This window comes from Acartia tonsa, chromosome 11 (genome assembly GCF_053477335.1).
Source record: "Acartia tonsa isolate MP-2025a chromosome 11, ASM5347733v1, whole genome shotgun sequence".
Lineage (NCBI taxonomy): Eukaryota > Metazoa > Arthropoda > Copepoda > Calanoida > Acartiidae > Acartia > Acartia tonsa.
Window position 1 is genome coordinate 19,727,399 of NC_137270.1, and position 19,784 is coordinate 19,747,182.

The 19,784-nt window shown below is 33.6% G+C and overlaps 1 protein-coding gene across 1 annotated transcript; it reads right to left on the reverse strand.

Moving 5' to 3' along the window:
- Positions 1-755: 755 nt before the first annotated feature.
- LOC145331167 (uncharacterized) lies at positions 756-17,168 on the reverse strand. The gene is made up of 18 exons (XM_080175791.1): positions 17,103-17,168; positions 16,021-16,091; positions 15,294-15,354; positions 10,712-10,774; positions 8,649-8,722; positions 7,562-7,716; positions 6,760-6,895; positions 5,780-5,854; positions 5,205-5,279; positions 4,758-4,832; positions 4,377-4,514; positions 3,803-3,940; positions 3,357-3,431; positions 3,044-3,112; positions 2,461-2,539; positions 1,948-1,999; positions 1,533-1,600; positions 756-1,044 (listed from the first exon to the last, which is right to left on the reverse strand). Exons 1-18 carry the CDS (start codon positions 17,135-17,137, stop codon positions 909-911), a joined length of 1,575 nt encoding a protein of 524 aa, XP_080031917.1. The 5' UTR covers positions 17,138-17,168; the 3' UTR covers positions 756-908.
- Between the last annotated feature and the right edge of the window lie 2,616 nt (positions 17,169-19,784).

The window sequence follows — 19,784 nt, forward strand, 5'->3', positions numbered from 1 at the left end:
CGGCCAAAAAATATGTTTAACGGTTAAAATAAATGGTGTGCTGGAAGGTAGGGTTATTTCCCCCATTTTTTTAGTACAAACATACCTCCTTTGCAATCCACTAGGTAACAAGGATGACAACACCCATAAAAGCGAAGCACTGAAACGGTAGGACAAACGGACATTAACACTTACATAGTGTCAGAACTGAATAATCAGAATATGAATGTGTAAGAGTCGATGCAAAATTTTAAGTAAATTTTAGGTTGAAAAACTACTTTATACAGGATAATGTTTATGGACATACTTACATTTTTAGGACTTGATTATAGAGTTGCCTCGCTTATAACATTATACTTTGTTGTCCCAGGAATCAATATACCAAAAATCAGATCAATCTGATGATTAGATAAAATAAAAATTTGATGTTAAAAAAGTAAAAAAATCACAAATCTAAAATGGACGTACGGACATTTCGGTAATGATTATAGAGTTGATACTCTTTCTAACTCGTACCTAACTACTAAAGGAATCACCATGCAAAATTTGAAATCGATAGGACAATTTTAACATGCCTAAATTAACGAAAAAAGCTATCCGTTACGGACGGACGGACGTACGGACGGACCGACCCTAATTATAGAAAAGCTTCGCTTTTAAAAAGAAATATCATAAATAATGGATGTAGGTAGAATATACGTGGATATTATATCCTGGGTAAATTTTTCGTCAATTTAGGTTGCCAACATAGACATCACTTCTTGGTCAAATGTTCATCCAGTAGGAGGGGATGGAGGGTATAATTGTTATTTTAGCCATCTACAAGTTTCACTTTATTTCCACTACATTATTATCTGATGTAAGATTTAAGTATTATAAATCTGATACTAAGTAATTTTACAAAATAGGCATTTTCCAACTCAATTATTTCAACTACAGTCTCTCAAATTAGTTGCTAGTATGCTGGCAATCTTGGCAATAATATCCGGAATACTTCCAACTCTGCAACCAAAGCTTCCCGGCATAGACAGGGCTAACAATCTTTCTTCTGCATTTAACCTTGTGCTGAAAAAGATTACTGTTGACAACATATTAAGTAAATATTAGTCTAGAAATTATTGAATATTTTAAAGAGAGATATACAGATGCACAGTCAGACATTAACATTAAAAAAATTGCGTTAAAATAGGTGTGTCAACTCCACCCTAAAAATCAAAATCTTTTATTTTGAGGGGGGGGGGATGCGGGATTTTAAAGGTTTTAGAGGGTAAAATGAGGGGTTTCAAAGTTAAAGAGGGGTAAAACACCTCTTTACCTCCACCCTTAGACCTCTGTGGGCCATCCCTTCCCTTGTTTCGTCACCTCTAAAAAAAAACCTAAAAGACTGGTTTATACCTGAATGTGTTCATTTTACTTTCTTACTATATTTTTATAAAAAAATTAAAGGGGGTAAAATGAGAAGTTTAAAAGTTTGAGTGGGGAACTCTCCCCTTTACCCCCAACATTAGACATAAACTCTAGAAATATACCCAATTAGAAAAACTGGTTTGTACCTGTTTGTGTTCATTTTACTTTCTCTGATAGCATGCGCCATTTTGATTTCTTGTAACATTCCAGCTCCCTAAACATTAGAAAGTCGTCTTTACTTCTTTACTCTCTCTGATAGCATGCGCCGTAGCTTGAAACCATCAAGGCTTAAATCTTAAAACAAAATAGCCTAAATCCACCACAGGACCTACATATATAAAGCTTTCCTAAAATTAAGAACCCAATTTAAATAACCAAGAATTTATTGAGATCTTAAGCTTTAGACAAAAAATCTCTTACATTTTTAATCAGATTTTTAATTCTATGCAAATTAAGAACAACTTTATGATCGTAGAATACCAGTATTTCTAACTATTATATGTTTTAATAACTTTTCATACATATACAGTTTAACATCATATCTTTTTTAGTTTAGCTTACCTGAGGGAGCATATATTCTAGAAAATCCGCACTGCAGCCAGCATCTTCTAGTCTGAACAATGATTAGTTTTTTTTTGTGATTTTGTGTAGGCAGGTAGGTGCTTTGCTCCCTTCAAAATGTAATCACGTATACTTTTGAAGAGGTTGCGTGATTTTAGCAATATACCCTTTATTTTCACTTGAATTCCAGCTATTATTTTTTTAACATAAAAGCTTATCGATGTTTTCGGCTATTTTACTGCCTGCCCTAACAAGAAGCTAGGGGCATAGTTACTATACATAGGACTAGCGGTGATTTTTCTTGGAAGTGTGAAGATGCCCTCCCCCACAATAGTTATAAACCTTCCCTGAATCTTCAATGCAAATGAGAACCGTCCATATTGGTCCAGCGGTTAGTGAGATCCTTTGCTACAGATAAAATACCTTACTACTTTATACAACACACAGACATCCTTTTACTTTATTATAGGAATGCATTAACAGCTCATGAAATAAAAACCAATTTCCATCTACCTGCCATACAAGAGTGTAGAATTGAAACAAACAGGTAAACTGGCCAGAAATGCTCGATTCCGGGATTCTCGGGAAAAATCTGAAAAGTGAATAATGCTTTTAATTAAAGTGAAATTATGTATAATGACATTGTTTTGCATGTAATGAAGTAAAATCAATTTGTATAAGACTTTTGATGTAAAAAAATATTATAAATTCTTACTGATATATCAAATATCGATATTAAATCAGCCATGATTACTTTTAGTCAATGCCGTATAGACGACATAAATAACATCAACATTTAAATTAAATGACTTATCGATTTTTGTTTTAATCCATAAAATCGACGTAAATCTTTCAAAATTTAGGTAAATCAACCTAAGAAGGCAAAGTTTTTTCTTGTTGTAAATTAAAGGCTCTATATATGATTCTTTTCCACTGGATATAAACCGTGGCATGGTTTTATAGCATGGTTTTATAAATTTTATTCAAGATAATTCAAGTAAAAGTCATAAATGACTCTCGAGGCCAACAAAAATGGAACCAATTATTTTTAGTTTCCTAGTGTCCGTTAAGATATTTTTATAAACGTAATTTTTACCTTGGATACCATTAAGAAGATTTATTAGAACATATCTCAATGCTGAATCCATCATTACTGGCTGTACAGCTATAATTTAGAAGATTTATTAGAACATATCTCAATGCTGAATCCATCATTACTGGCTGTACAGCTAAAATTTAGAAGATTTATTAAAACATATCTCAATGCTGAATCCATCATTACTGGCTGTACAGCTAGAATTTAGAAGATTTATTAGAACATGTCCCATGCTGAATCCATCATTACTGGCTGTACAGCTAAAATTTAGAAGATTTATTAGAACATATCTCAATGCTGAATCCATCATTACTGGCTGTACAGCTATAATTTAGAAGATTTATTAGAACATATCTCAATGCTGAATCCATCATTACTGGCTGTACAGCTAAAATTTAGAAGATTTATTAGAACATATCTCAATGCTGAATCCATCATTACTGGCTGTACAGCTATAATTTAGAAGATTTATTAGAACATATCCCATGCTGAATCCATCATTACTGGCTGTACAGCTATAATTTAGAAGATTTATTAGAACATATCCCATGCTGAATCCATCATTACTGGCTGTACAGCTAAAATTTAGAAGATTTATTAGAACATATCTCAATGCTGAATCCATCATTACTGGCTGTACAGCTAAAATTTAGAAGATTTATTAGAACATATCTCAATGCTGAATCCATCATTACTGGCTGTACAGCTAAAATTTAGAAGATTTATTAGAACATATCTCAATGCTGAATCCATCATTACTGGCTGTACAGCTATAATTTAGAAGATTTATTAGAACATATCCCATGCTGAATCCATCATTACTGGCTGTACAGCTAAAATTTAGAAGATTTATTAGAACATATCTCAATGCTGAATCCATCATTACTGGCTGTACAGCTAAAATTTAGAAGATTTATTAGAACATATCTCAATACTGAATCCATCATTACTGGCTGTACAGCTAAAATTTAGAAGATTTATTAGAACATATCTCAATACTGAATCCATCATTACTGGCTGTACAGCTAAAATTTAGAAGATTTATTAGAACATATCTCAATACTGAATCCATCATTACTGGCTGTACAGCTAAAATTTAGAAGATTTATTAGAACATATCTAAATGCTGAATCCATCATTACTGGCTGTACAGCTAAAATTTAGAAGATTTATTAGAACATATCTAAATGCTGAATCCATCATTACTGGCTGTACAGCTAAAATTTAGAAGATTTATTAGAACATATCTCAATGCTGAATCCATCATTACTGGCTGTACAGCTATAATTTAGAAGATTTATTAGAACATATCCCATGCTGAATCCATCATTACTGGCTGTACAGCTATAATTTAGAAGATTTATTAGAACATATCCCATGCTGAATCCATCATTACTGGCTGTACAGCTATAATTTAGAAGATTTATTAGAACATATCTCAATGCTGAATCCATCATTACTGGCTGTACAGCTAAAATTTAGAAGATTTATTAGAACATATCCCATGCTGAATCCATCATTACTGGCTGTACAGCTAAAATTTAGAAGATTTATTAGAACATATCCCATGCTGAATCCATCATTACTGGCTGTACAGCTAAAATTTAGAAGATTTATTAGAACATATCTCAATGCTGAATCCATCATTACTGACTGTACAGCTAGAATTTAGAAGATTTATTAGAACATATCTCAATGCTGAATCCATCATTACTGGCTGTACAGCTAGAATTTAGAAGATTTATTAGAACATATCTCAATGCTGAATCCATCATTACTGGCTGTACAGCTAGAATTTAGAAGATTTATTAGAACATATCTCAATGCTGAATCCATCATTACTGGCTGTACAGCTATAATTTAGAAGATTTATTAGAACATATCCCATGCTGAATCCATCATTACTGGCTGTACAGCTAAAATTTAGAAGATTTATTAGAACATATCTCAATGCTGAATCCATCATTACTGACTGTACAGCTAGAATTTAGAAGATTTATTAGAACATATCTCAATGCTGAATCCATCATTACTGGCTGTACAGCTATAATTTAGAAGATTTATTAGAACATATCTCAATGCTGAATCCATCATTACTGGCTGTACAGCTAGAATTTAGAAGATTTATTAGAACATATCTCAATGCTGAATCCATCATTACTGGCTGTACAGCTAGAATTTAGAAGATTTATTAGAACATATCTCAATGCTGAATCCATCATTACTGGCTGTACAGCTAAAATTTAGAAGATTTATTAAAACATATCTCAATGCTGAATCCATCATTACTGGCTGTACAGCTAAAATTTAGAAGATTTATTAAAACATATCTCAATGCTGAATCCATCATTACTGGCTGTACAGCTAAAATTTAGAAGATTTATTAAAACATATCTCAATGCTGAATCCATCATTACTGGCTGTACAGCTAAAATTTAGAAGATTTATTAAAACATATCTCAATGCTGAATCCATCATTACTGGCTGTACAGCTAAAATTTAGAAGATTTATTAAAACATATCTCAATGCTGAATCCATCATTACTGGCTGTACAGCTAAAATTTAGAAGATTTATTAGAACATATCCCATGCTGAATCCATCATTACTGGCTGTACAGCTAAAATTTAGAAGATTTATTAGAACATATCTCAATGCTGAATCCATCATTACTGGCTGTACAGCTAGAATTTAGAAGATTTATTAGAACATATCTCAATGCTGAATCCATCATTACTGGCTGTACAGCTAGAATTTAGAAGATTTATTAGAACATATCTCAATGCTGAATCCATCATTACTGGCTGTACAGCTAAAATTTAGAAGATTTATTAAAACATATCTCAATGCTGAATCCATCATTACTGGCTGTACAGCTAAAATTTAGAAGATAAATAATTTATGTAAAACTAGCGGATTCACCACTAGCCTCTAAGGGTGGGGGGAATTTTTTTTAGCGGGGGGGGGGAGGGGGAGTAGTTGACCCCACTATTTTAATTTTAGTTTTAAAAAGAAATTTTTTTTATTTTTTTTGGGGGGGGGGGATTTGTATTTTTTGGGGGCGTTGGGGGTGTCCCACCCGCAAAGAAAATAGTTATAAAACTCCCCGTGACCTATGAGAAGCTACCCTGTAAAGGAGAACCCGATAGTTCAGCAGTTAGCGAGATCCTTCGCTACATACAAACAGACAGACAAACAAACATTGTTCTACTTTGTATTATAGATAGCGAAGCTACTCTATAATTTACTTAGAAAGTCAAATGAAATCATCAGTGAAAATTCTTATATTTGTGAGCATGTAGTCTATACATTGTTTTTTTCTGTCTGTCTGACTTTCTGCTTTAAAAGAAAAAAGAATATTTATTTTTCGAAACATTTTTTTCTTTACTCCACTCCTTAATGCAGAATTTTAATCATTTCATGGAAATATCTCAATATTATATTTCAGAGAATAATTTAGATTCAGAAGAAAATTAAGTTTGAATAAGGAAAGAAATTTTCTTAAAAGATTCTTGAAAAATTTGCGAATGGAAATTCAAAAAGGAAAAGTTACTTATATTTTTGAAAAACATCCAATAATTCTTTTATTTTATCATATTATCTATCTATCTATATCTATACCTGGATCTATATCTCTAAGTGAGTATAGGAACCTGGCAGCTACAGCTGACCCCCCCACTAGTGTCATGAAAACTATCTATCTATCTATATCTATACCTGGATCTATATCTCTAAGTGAGTATAGGAACCTAGCAGCTACAGCTGACCCCCCCACCAGTGTCATGAAAACTGGAGTCCCAACAATGAGAAGAATTCCTATCAATATTGGCATAAGTGTTTGGAACCATCCATCCTGAAAAAAAGAAAAAATTTTGGTGATTTCACACAAAGTACCCTGTTGAGGACTATATACACCCCCCCCCCCTTATTATTAAGATAGGAAGGGGGATAATATTTCATTTGTTTGTTTATTATTTTAAGTAAAGTTATATTATGTTAGGTCATATTAGATACTGGTTAGCCCCGCTGGGTTTAAAATAGGATAATAGTAATGCAACATTGTTTTCAATTTATTAAAAAAAAGCGGGAGTGATTATCAGTACTGAACAGGCATTTTTTTGTCAAAGTAAATTTTTGTTAAATATCAAACTAAGATAATTTTAAAGCATTTAGAGCGTCTGCTTTTTTAGCTTGGAGATGGTTCTAGAATTTTAGAAAAAATTGGGGTTTAGTTCTCATAGTAGACACTTAAGAATCTATTTTCTGAGTAAAATATTGTGTACAGAAGGACAGACAAAAATACATCCCAATATTTTATATTGTAACTAGCGGCTACGCCCCTAGAGGCCTCTAGGGGCTCTTTAGGAGGGGGGAGTTGAATTCGATAATCCAATTTTTAAAGCTTCCCTTAAAGGAGACACATATCGGATCAGCGGTTAGCGAGATCCTTAGATACAGACAGCCAAACAAACAAACATCCTGTTTCTTAATTTTAAGGATATAGAGGATCTAATCTTACATTTTCTGGAGTTGTTTGTCTTTCTTCAACATTATGTCTGACATTCTTATGATCCTCAATTGTTTCATTATATTCATTTTCATAGTCATAAAAATCTTCTTTGTAAAAGTAATCTTCATTGAAATCTTCAAATTCAACTTTTAAAGCTCTCGGTTCTGTAATAGATAAAATATAAAAATGATTTCAATAATCACGAAACCTTATTAGTAGATTAAATATTGCTATAGCCGCCAAACGTCTTTGAGCCAACCAAACATTTGATTGCACGTCCTTTGTATGGAAGTGTTAACTTGGTAATGAGGTACGCCTGTTTTTTACTAACTATTTATGTTGCACACCTGACATAGCAGCAGTAGATCCCATTTTTAGCGTCTTATTATATATTCAATTAATGTTAAACTGAGATCCGAACCTAACACCTACTAGACAACGAGCGGATGTGCTATGTCTTACGCTACATTTTGTTATGATCAGTTATATACCTTCCTAGGACATATGAAAAGCTACAATGTAAAGGAGAACCATATCGGTTTAGCGAAATCCTTTAGTACACACAGACAGACAAACAAAAACCCTGTTTCTTTTACAGGGATCTAAAAGGATAAGACAATGGCCAATAAATTGATGTACATCCCCAATGATGATATACAAAATAACACCTTCTGTAGATTACAACTAGTGGTTCAAACGTTTGGACACTCAACTTAATAAACCAACCAATCAAAGTTCAATAAAAGTCCCCAAACATGCCAAGCCAACGAAGAAAGCTTTATTATAAACGTTTGGGGACTAGTGTACTAAACAGCCGATTACCACCCCCTCCCTAATTATTCACCCAGAGAGAGAGGGGATAATGGGCAAATTATTACATTAGTCCCCAAAGTTTGATATTAACGTTTTCTTATTGGTTTGCTTAACGACTTTGGGGACATAAGGGAATTTTGGTTGGTTGATTTATTAAATTGAGTGATACAATGTGTCAACCACTAAATTTATTCTACAGAAGGCATAATTTTGTGTATTATTATTGGGGAAGATCATCAATTTATTGGCCTTTGTCTTATCCCTTTAGATTCCTGTTATTTACCTGGATGTATGATTGATCTAACACTGTTTAGAACATTTTGATTAAAGCTTGGATCTAGGAATATACGCTCTAGCCTTTTCAAATAATAGTGTTCATACAAAAAGAAAGAAAATTAATATTACGATTAGGATTAAGATTTCGAAAGCCTCACATAGGTCTTATATGTTTTTAGGCTTTTTTAGTTTTGTTTCTTAAAATAACAAAGGCTAAGCAAAAATACACAATATCATCAAGAGGATTCAAACTAATCTATAGGAATTAATTATTAAAATATTAAAAGACTAGCGGTTGCGCCCCTAGCATCTAACTTTCCTTAAAAAGAAATCAGTTTAGTTCTTATTGAGTTCCTAAGCTGTATGCAAAATACTTTATCTATAATACAAAGTAGAACGATGTCTGTCTGTCTGTTTGTCTGTCTGTCTGTTTGTAGCGAAGGATCTCGCTAACCGCTGAACCGATCGGGTTCTCCTTTACAGGGTAGCTTCTCATAAGTCCCGGGAAGGTTTATAACTATTTTCTTGGGGGGGTGGGACACCCCCACCCCTCAAAAAAAAATTGAAAAATCCCCTCCCCAAAAATTTTTTAAAATTTTTTTTATTTTTCTTTTAAATCTAAAATATGAAAAATTGGTTTGATCAAACCTCCTGGGGCAAAGCCCCTAGAGGCTAGGGGCGAAGCCGCTAGTACTTTATATAGTGTGTTTTTATTTATAGAAACAAAAGTATTGCCTTAATCTGACCCACTTAACTTTGACAAAATTAAATAATAGATATCTTACTTTCTTCAAAAATGCACAATATCGAAAGGTTTCAAACTGATCTATGGAAATTTATCATTAAAATATTAAAGACTAACAGCTGCAGACTTAGCTTCTATGGGCCTAGGCGGCACTCTACGATATTTCTTTTCCAGAGTCGATTTATCTTGAAGGGTGTTGGTACCCACCCCCAAAATGGTAATAAACCTTCCCGTTGCCTATGAGAAGCTACACTGTCATGAAAATCAAACAAACAAACTCACAAACATCCTGTTACTTTTATATATATATTCTAAAAATTCAGACAAAATTAATCTTGTTACTTGATCTAATAGAACTAGCTGCTGTGCCTCTGCTGGGCAATGCAGAAAATGGGCAAGAAATTGCACAAACCATCAACGAATAAGATGGTTTATGGTGTTCTGAGAACTTAAGCTTCATATACAGGGTGCGGCACATAAATCCGAACGCTTTTTAAACGGCAATAGCGTCAAAACTACTTGACCAATCAGCACAAAAATTTTTTGGACGAAGATGGACGTGTACAACAAGCTGGCCTCCCAGCAGCCCGATCTTAATTCAATGGACTTTTGGGCCTGGGGCTACTTTGAAGCATGCACCAATTTATGTGCCCATACCACAAAGACCCCCCTCATTGCCACTATTAAGGAGAACTACGCCAGCTTGGACAGGTACATTTTGACCTGGACCTGTCGGCGGTTGAGGAGGCAGGTAGAGGCGGTGATTGAGGTTGGCGGCCATTTTTTTTAATAATCTAATAGTCATATTCCTATTCTGCCTCTCGGTTTTTAAAATTCAATAAAATCTTTAAAATTGACTATTTTATATTAATTTGTTTAAAAATTAGAATCTGTCCGGATTTATGTGCCGCACCCTGTAAATAAACCTCACTACTTTTTTTTTGTAAAAGGTCTAGTTACTTCGCCTCAGGACTCTATTAGAGGTCAATGAATTACCCCAAGAAATTTATAAAGCTTCCTGGAAAATTACAACATAGATAACTATGGAATAACCAAAATATGTTTTTTTTGGCGAAAAAGATCTTGATTCTTTTAAAAGTTCTCGTTCTCTAAAGTATACAAATATAAGACATGTATAAAACTTCCCTGAAAATTCAGAGCAATATTTTTTGAGACTTAAGCCTCATACTAAATAAATTTACTACTTTATATAATACCAGCAATTTATTAAATCGTAAGCTTCAGACAAAATAAGATGACTTTATGAAATAGCATTAATTAATTATTTATCCCGCAAATTTTTTGAGAAAAATTTGTATGAACACCTAGCCAAAGATCTTGACTCTTTTAAATGTTCTTCATCCTCCGAATCATACAAAACATTTGGCCTAAACAATTTGAAAATTATTGTATTAGAAGGTGCCATCACAAAAAGTATCATCTTGAGCAGTAATACAGACTCCACTCCTTATTTTGAAAAAAAAATAAAAATAAGGATGTAGTTTTTTGTTTGGTTGTTTATTACTTTACATCAGGTTAGGTTAGGTTATATTGAGTAAAGGGTACCCCCCCCCCCCCCGGATTATGGAACTGCTAGGTTTAAGACCCCTGCAGTTTATTTCAGCTTATAAACAAGAACTAATACTTTAAACAAAAGAGATAGATAGATAGATAGATTTTGATACCTTTACTTTTAAGATGAAACTAGTCTCCTATTATTAAAATAGTTGAGACCTCTGATCAAAATTGAATCAACGCTCTGAAACAAAAATGATTTCCTTCAACCACTATCCTGAAGAAGAATCTGCCCCCACCCCCTGACCAACTTCACGCAGCACCTGGCAAAACTGTCCCTCTCATGGCTTACAAGATCAAGAAGAAGAATTTCAAGAAAGAAACATTTCTTACCCTGCCTCGACGGAACTTCTGTTGATGCTGTATATGGATATTTTTAAAAGCGAAGCTTTTCTATAATTAGGGTCGGTTGGTCCGTACGTCCGTTCGTCCGTCCGAGATAGATAGCTTTTATTCGTTAATTTAGGCATGTTAGAATTGTCCTATCGATTTCAAACTTTGCATGATGATTTCTGTAGTAGTTAAGTACGATTTAGAAAGCGTAGCAACTCTATAATCATTACCAGAATGTCCGTACGTCCATTTTAAACATGTTGATTTTTTTACTTTTTTAACAACAAATTTTCAAGTGTTCTATTTATCCGTTTGATCTGATTTTTGGTATATTGATTCCTGGGCCAACAAAGAACAATAATATAAGCGAAGCAACTCCATAATCAAGTCCAAAATGTAAGTATGTCCATAAACATTATCCTGTTTTTAAGCAGTTTTTCAACAAATTTACTTACAATTTTGATTCGACATTTATACATTTATGTTCCGATTTTTCAGTTCAGATACTATACAAGTGTTAATGTCCGTTTGTCCTACCGTTTCAGTGCTTCGCTTTTATGGATGCTGTCATCCTTGTTTTAATAAAGATTGCTTGGATTATTATCTATACAGTATACACCATATTGTTGTGAGCGAATCATCTCCATAATCAAGTCTGTTTATGTAAGTATGTCCGTATACAGCATCTTGTAATTTGTTTCACACCCCCCCCCCCCCTTCATGTTATGGAGGGGGAAGGGACCGGAGACGTTAAAGGGGAAGTGTATATAGTAGTCCCCCCCCCACACACACACCCTAAAGATATGTCTAAAAGCAAAACCATAATTTCTGAAGAAAAGAAATACGTTAGCTATTATTGAGATTTTACTGGACAATTACATTGTTTACTTATTTAAGGCATTTTTAGAGATCTTAAATAACATACGTTTAAAAATCCTAACATCAAAGTGCTAATCAAAGTTATAATATTTTCCCAGTTAACATTAACAAAGTTGTAGGTTATGTAGTTTAAAATTTGTCCGCTAGGCGTTGCTTTTTTTCTAAATAATTTTTAAGATAGATACATTCAATACTATTTATAACAGTTTTATTATGTAAAATTATTAATTATATTATTCTTTTTAATATTTATTCGTATTTTTTTTATTTTTGATTAAAAATATTTCAAAGATCTATAGTTTTTAGATTTAAAAATATAACTTATGTCAGACAGCATTGCAAATTCACTATATAATTGTATCGAAGCTAACTCTACGTACTTGACCTTAGTGGCGAGTTCCGATAGAGCCCAAGTTTATGCATCCATTTATGAAAGTTGTGTACTATTCACAACTATATATGTTAACTGACTTTTGTTTGTAAGTTCAAACAGTGCATAGTAATGAGTTGTATATGTTTATGGGCCAAGTCATTCTCACTAAAAGTGTCACGTGCAAGACATAGCAGCAGTATTTAGCATTGTTAACGTCTTTAATATGATGCGTTGTGGACCAGACTCAAACCTGACAGCAAGCAGGCACAAAATCATTTACTCTAAGTGGCGTGCACAGCGATTTACCAGGGGGATGTGTAACCATTAGGGGGTGGGGGACAAAAGGAAGGCAGATCTTTACATTTACAAGGAGTGTTGTACACCCCTCTACCGTATGCCACTAGATGAATATTAAGTTGATATACATCTCCAATGATGATGCACAAATTATTGGTTAAAAAGTTAGGACACTTTTAGTTAGAACCACCATACAGATCTAATAAAAGTACCCAAGTAAATGCACATAAGTGCTTGTAATTTTTTTTGGTCCCTATTTCATTTATAGTCCAATGTCCCCTCCCTCTCTGTATATTCTACTACAGATAATTAGCATTTTTGTCCGTTAAAATCTCGCTAATTATTAATTTGGGGAAAGTCTGTATTATTGTTTCTAAAAAGCGAAGCTTTTCTTAATTAGGGTCGGTCCGTCCGTTAGAATTGTCCTATCGAGTTCTAACTTTACTGGGTGATTCCTTAGTAGTTAGGTACGATTTAGAAAGCGTAGCAACTCTATAATCATAACAAGAATGCCCGTACGTCCATTTTAAACATGTTGATTTTTTTACTTTTTTAAAACAAATTTTTATGTGATCTAATCATCCGATTGATCTGATTTTTGGTATGTTGATTTCTGGGACAACAATGTATAATGTTATATGCAAAGAAACTCTATAATCAAGTCCTAAAAATGTAAGTATGTCCATAAACATTATCCTGTATCAAGCAGTTTTTCAACAAATTTACTTACAATTTAGCTCCGATTCTTATGCATTTATATTCTGATTATTTAGTTCTGATACTATACAAGTGTTAATGTCCGTTTGTCCTACCGTTTCAGTGCTTCGCTTTTATGGATGTTGTCATCCTTGTTTAAAAAATATTATGTTCAAAAAATCTTCAAACGTATTTGTAGAAACCCTTTAAATTTAAATTTATTTTACACTTTAGTTTTACATTGACATCTGAAGAGTGCAAACATGCACGAAACAATTTGTAATGTCTCAATAAATATGTAAAATTCATATTTTGTTTGTGAGTTAACCTATTAGAGATAGATAGATAGATACAGGGTGGGGCACATAAATCCGGACTTTTTCTAATTGTCAATTTTAAAAACCGAGAGGTTGAATAGATATATGACTGACGCCAGCCTCAATTACCGCCCAAACCCGCCCCCTGAACCGCTCGCAGGCCCTGGTCATCATGTCCCTGTACAAGATGGCGAAATTCTCCTTTATAGTGGCAATGAGGGATATCTTTTTAGTATCAGCACGTCTATTGGATCATGCTTTAAAGTAGCCCTGAGCTCAATAGTCCAATGGATTAAGATCTGGGCTGCTGGGAGGCCACATTTCCTTAGGGACGTGAGTAACCGCAGGATCCAAATTACTATCCTTCAAGCTACCCTTTGACACGGCGGCTCTTATTTGGGCCACAGTTTAGCTAGAACGACGTTTTATATTATATTTTAGGAATTGGCATGGAGATTGAGCTAGGGTTGTCGTCGCAACCCATAGTCTAAAACGAGATTCAAGGTTCCATATGGGCCTCTGAAGACGAGAACCGTAAAATTTTCAAGATTTTTTCGTTTTTGACATCTCACAATCTGCCACGTGTCAATTGGCCGGAGTACTACGGCCAAGCTAGTTGGGATTAGGAGCTCTAGTCATTTCTAGTACCTAACTTATGTATCTAACAGTACCTTCAGCAAGTTTCATGAGCAACGGGCGCAGTCCGATTTACCTTGCTGAACATAACCGCGGCCAGCTCGGAGTACACGTCCTACATCGTTCAAAGATTTTTATGGGTAAAAAGGTTATTACCTAAGCTTTTTATAGTGGGGTCAAACTTCCTGATCGGTCAAGTAGTCTTGGCACTATGGCCGTTTAAAAAAAATTCCGGATTTATGTGCCCCACCCTGTAGATAGATAGATAGATAGATAGATATATAGATAGATAGATAGATAGATAGATAGATAGATAGATAGATAGATAGATAGATAGATAGATAGATAGATAGATAGATATATAGATAGATAGATAGATAGATAGATAGATAGATAGATAGATAGATAGATAGATAGATAGATAGATAGATAGATAGATAGATAGATAGATAGATAGATAGATAGATAGATAGATAGATAGATAGATAGATAGATAGATAGATAGATAGATAGATAGATAGATAGATAGATAGATAGATAGATAGATAGATAGATAGATAGATAGATAGATAGATAGATAGATAGATAGATAGATAGATAGATAGATAGATAGATAGATAGATAGATAGATAGATAGATATATAGATAGATAGATAGATAGATAGATAGATAGATAGATAGATAGATAGATAGATAGATAGATAGATAGATAGATAGATAGATAGATAGATAGATAGATAGATAGATAGATAGATAGATAGATAGATAGATAGATAGATAGATAGATAGATATATACTTACACAGAATTATAATGGTAGAAAAATCCATGGGGGAGATCTGGTAACCCACTTCGCTCTATTGCTAAATAACAAAAACAATGAATATAGAATATACATACATGGATATATATGCAGGGGAAAATTTGTCATCATTTTAGCTTGCTGATATGGACATCATTTATTGGTCAGTTCGCTCATCCAATAGTTAGGGAGGGGATTTTGGTAATTGGGGTGAGTTTCACTTTATTAGAGTAAATGATAATCTGGTTTAAGATCCAAGTAAGGATAAATCCATTTAAATAACAAGAACCTTAATGATTTACAACGTCTAACAATTAGTTTTCTAATCTCAGTAAATGGATGAGGACAGAAAAAAATATTTGAAGGATCAACACAAAGCGGAGCAACTAGTACATTCTAATTATTAGTGTTACTAGAAATCTCTAAATATTGCTTAAATGATAGATTTGTAACAATGGCATCTTTTAAGCTATTTTCTAAGTAGGGAGCACAATTGAATACTATACGGACCCCCCTGGCGCGATTTTCAAAATTGAGTCAAAAAATTTTGTGTCTTGGATTTTGGTTTTAATGTTACTACGTACGTTCTGGTATTTATACAGTTGCTACGCTTTATAATTTGAGCCTAAACATGCATAAATTTTTGATAAGAGCTATCCATTACGGACGTACGGACTGACCCTCATGATAGAATAGCATAGTTTTTAACAAATAATTAATTTTGTACCTAAACTATGATGAATATAACCATAGGGAAGCTTTGTATAGAGTCCACAGTCCAGCCATAGATTCGGTTTACTAAAATATTATTCTTAAATAGTTTTACTAGCTAATGTGCCCCTAGCATCTAGGGTCTCTCTATTATATATATAATATATCCATAGGGAAGTTTTGTATAGAGTCCGCAGTCCTGCCATAGATTAGGTTTACTAAAATATTGTTGTTATATAGTTTTACTAGTTACTGTGCCCCTAGCATCTAGGGACTCTCTATTATATGTATAATATATCCATAGGGAGGTTTTGTATAGAGTCCGCGCAGTCCAGCCATAGTATAGTGCCTATAAAAATGACCAATGGTAGGCCACTTAACAGACTACATTACCAATGACAGACCAGGGTACATTTTAATTGAATAATGGTAGGCCAGTATGATGACACTTTTTATAGGCACTATAAAAAGCTTCTAGTAAAATACTGTTCTTAAATAGTTTTACTAGTGGCTGTGCCCCTAGCATCTAGGGACTCTTTATCAGGTAGAATGATGTCTGTCCGTCAGTCCGTCTGTCCTTCCGTCCCTTAAGATCTCGGTAACCAATGAACCGATCAGAATCTACTCTTCAGGGTATATATCTATTGATCTTTTGGTGGGTTTAAGCTATTTCATTGGGGATGAAACACCCCAAACCTCCCAAGAAATGAGCTGGGGAAACTACTTCACATAAAATGGCAGCACCAGAAACACTTTTTTAAATTTTTTTGTTTTTAAATTACCTATTGGGGCAAAGCCCCTAGAGGCTAGGCGCTAAGTCCTAAAAGAAAACGTGTTATAAAACTTTGGGGGACTAGTGTAATAAACAGCCTATTGTCCCCTTTCTATGAGTTTTACTAGTGACTGTGCCCCTGACATCAAGAAGCTCTCTATTCAAAGGGGTATGGGGAAGACGAAAAACTTTTACAAGACTTGAATCTAAAAAATAGTCTAAAACCACCTCTGAACCTATATGAAGCTTCCCAAAAGAAGATAACAAAGAAAATTGCAACTTTATATAAAAGGATATGGTCTTAAAGAACAATTTTAAAAAATTACCTATAAAATCTTAAACTTTTAAAATCGCACTCCATTTTTCAACACTTTTTAGGTCATTTTTATACTATGTATATTTTTATAGTTTTTAAAATAACATTAAATGTTTATAAAATAACGGTTTCACATCCAAAATACAGCAAAAATAATAATTTCTTTTTGTTAAGTGACGTAAGCACTTTTCAATGGATGTAGAATATATGTGGATATTATGACAGTGGAAAAATTGTTTTTAATTTAAGCTTTATTATTCAGTTCATTCATCCAGTAGGAGGGGAGGGAATGGGGTAAAGGGGCTGGAAGGGGAGAACCGTTATTCCAACCAGTTGCAAGTTTCACTTTATCAGAAAACATGAAAATCTTGTGTAAGATCCATGTAATAATATATCCATTTAATTTCACGCTTTTCTGACTAATTTTCCTATGTTTTTATATTAATATATATGTGACACAATAGAACTACTAAATAACTAAAGCCAAAGGTCCTGATTTCTATATTATAACCAACCGTGACTTAATTATACCATTTTATGGTATAATTTTGTTACTTTTTATAAATACGTTAAAAATGGTTCCTACTGCTGATATGTCAAGTGCGCGATATAAATAGCTATAATAGAGTAGGGAGAATACTTTAGCAAATAAACAGACGCAACTCATTACCAGCCAGACTTAGGACTTAAAAAACAAAGGTCGTGCAATAAAAGGGTTGATTGTCTGTTGGATGTTACTGAACCAAATATCCATGGTTGAATAATCTGAGCATCTTCTCTTGTATTGTAAGCATTTTTACATTAAATGTTGTTTTCACATATGAATTACTAGCGGCTACGCCCCTAGAGGCCTCTAGTGACACTTTAAATGTTTTTTTTTTATATCTAAAATATGTCTATCTTGCGTTTGACGTTTATGTTGGCATTGAACTCTCTTTCTAAAATCGAGTACGTAAAAAAAATTTCGTTTTTTGTGATTTCTCTTTGGAGGGTGGTGGTACCCTCCCCCAAAATAGTTATAAACCTTCCCGGGACTTATGAGAATCTACCCTGTTAAGGAGAACCCAATAGGTTCAGCGGTTAGCGAGATCCTTCGGTACAGACACACAGATACACAGACACACAGACAAACATCCTGTTACTTTAGTATAAGGATAAATAAATGTTTTCTCATTAGCTTAATCTAAATAAGTTGCATCTATGGAATTGTTAATGTTCGTTTGTTTTTGTAGTTTAATATGTTATGCATCGTTATTTGATGACGTCATATAGAGAAGTAGCGTGCAGAAAGGGAAGGTATGTACCCACCCCCTTGGTATAAAAAAAGGGGGATGGATACACTTTTGGAAATTCAAAGTTTTGTAATTTCTTCTTATTAACTACTAGTGGCTATGCCCCTAAAGGCCTATAGTGGTACTTTAAATGTTTTCTTTTATTTCAAACGATATTATACATGTTAACAGATTTTGTCAGATTATTTTTATGTTTCGTTGAAGTCTCCAATAATATTTTAAAAATTTAGATTTTTTTGTGATTTCTCTTGGGAGGGTGGTGGTACCCTCCCCCAAAATAGTTATAAACCTTCCCGGGACCTATGAGAAGCTACCCTATTAAGGAGAACCCGATCATTTGGTACAAACATACAAACACACAGACAAACACACAAACAAACATCCTGTTACTTTATTATAAGGATTAAAAAAGTCAAACAATATTTTTTTTTTTTTTATCTATATCTGTATCTCTAGATCGCGCTTATTGCTGAACTGATATGGTTCTCTTTTATAGTAAAGCTTTATCTGGGTTCAGAGATGTTATTTAGCTATTTAAGGGGACGGTACCCATCCAAGAAAAAATAACTAACACCCCCTATTTTTTTCTTTCTTTGTTTAAAAATAAAATTGGAAGTTTAGAGGCCTCTAGGGGCGTAACCGCTAGTTTTACAAACAGTTTTAATGGTACAATGGTGGTTAAATCGGTTGGCGGGCACTTCCTTATTTTGTGTTTATCGCTTCGCTCGAATAATTCCTTGTTTTAATCAGTTCACCGTGAAATTTTAACTGAATATTATTATGTACTAACCAACACAGGGTGGGAGGGGACATTAGGTTGTTTATTACACCAGTCCCCAAAGTTTTATAATGACGTTTTCTTATTCGTTGGCTTCATAACTATGTGGAATTTTATTAAATTTGTAAGTTCATGAAGTTGAGTGTTCATATGTTTTAACCACGAATTGTAATCTACAGAAGGGGTAATTTTGTGAATAATCCTTGACTTATCCTTGTAGATCTCTGACCGACCAGGGTGGAGGAGGGAGGGGGGAAAGGGCAATGCCTTTTAAAATAATCTTTATCTCTTTCTTCCCCTATAAATTACTATAAAGACCAAAGACAGAATTTTGTACACAAAGTTTGTTATTTCATCCATTGACTTAATGGATATATTTTTAATTGGATCTTACACCAGATTTTCATGTTCTCTATTAAAGTGATGCTCGCAGCTGGCTAAAATAATGATACCCTCCCATTCCCCTTCCCTCCTTCTGGATAAAGGAACTAAGGTCTATATTATCAAGCTAAATAGACGACAAATTTTCCCCTGTCCACTTATCCACTTATATCCTATATCCTTTGACACATGTTTTAATTAATTAGTCAAGGCGCTATAGTTTTTCTTTGGATAACATCTT

Coding starts and splice junctions, on each gene's coding strand:
- LOC145331167 (XM_080175791.1), bottom strand. CDS start 17,137: ATGGAGTGCGATTTTAAAAGTTTAAGATTTTATAG. Junction 10,775..15,293: donor TTCTACCATTATAATTCTGT/GTAAGTATATAT, acceptor CAAATTGTTTAG/GCCAAATGTTTTGTATGATT. Junction 1,045..1,532: donor AGTAAAATGAACACAAACAG/GTACAAACCAGT, acceptor AATCTTTTTCAG/CACAAGGTTAAATGCAGAAG.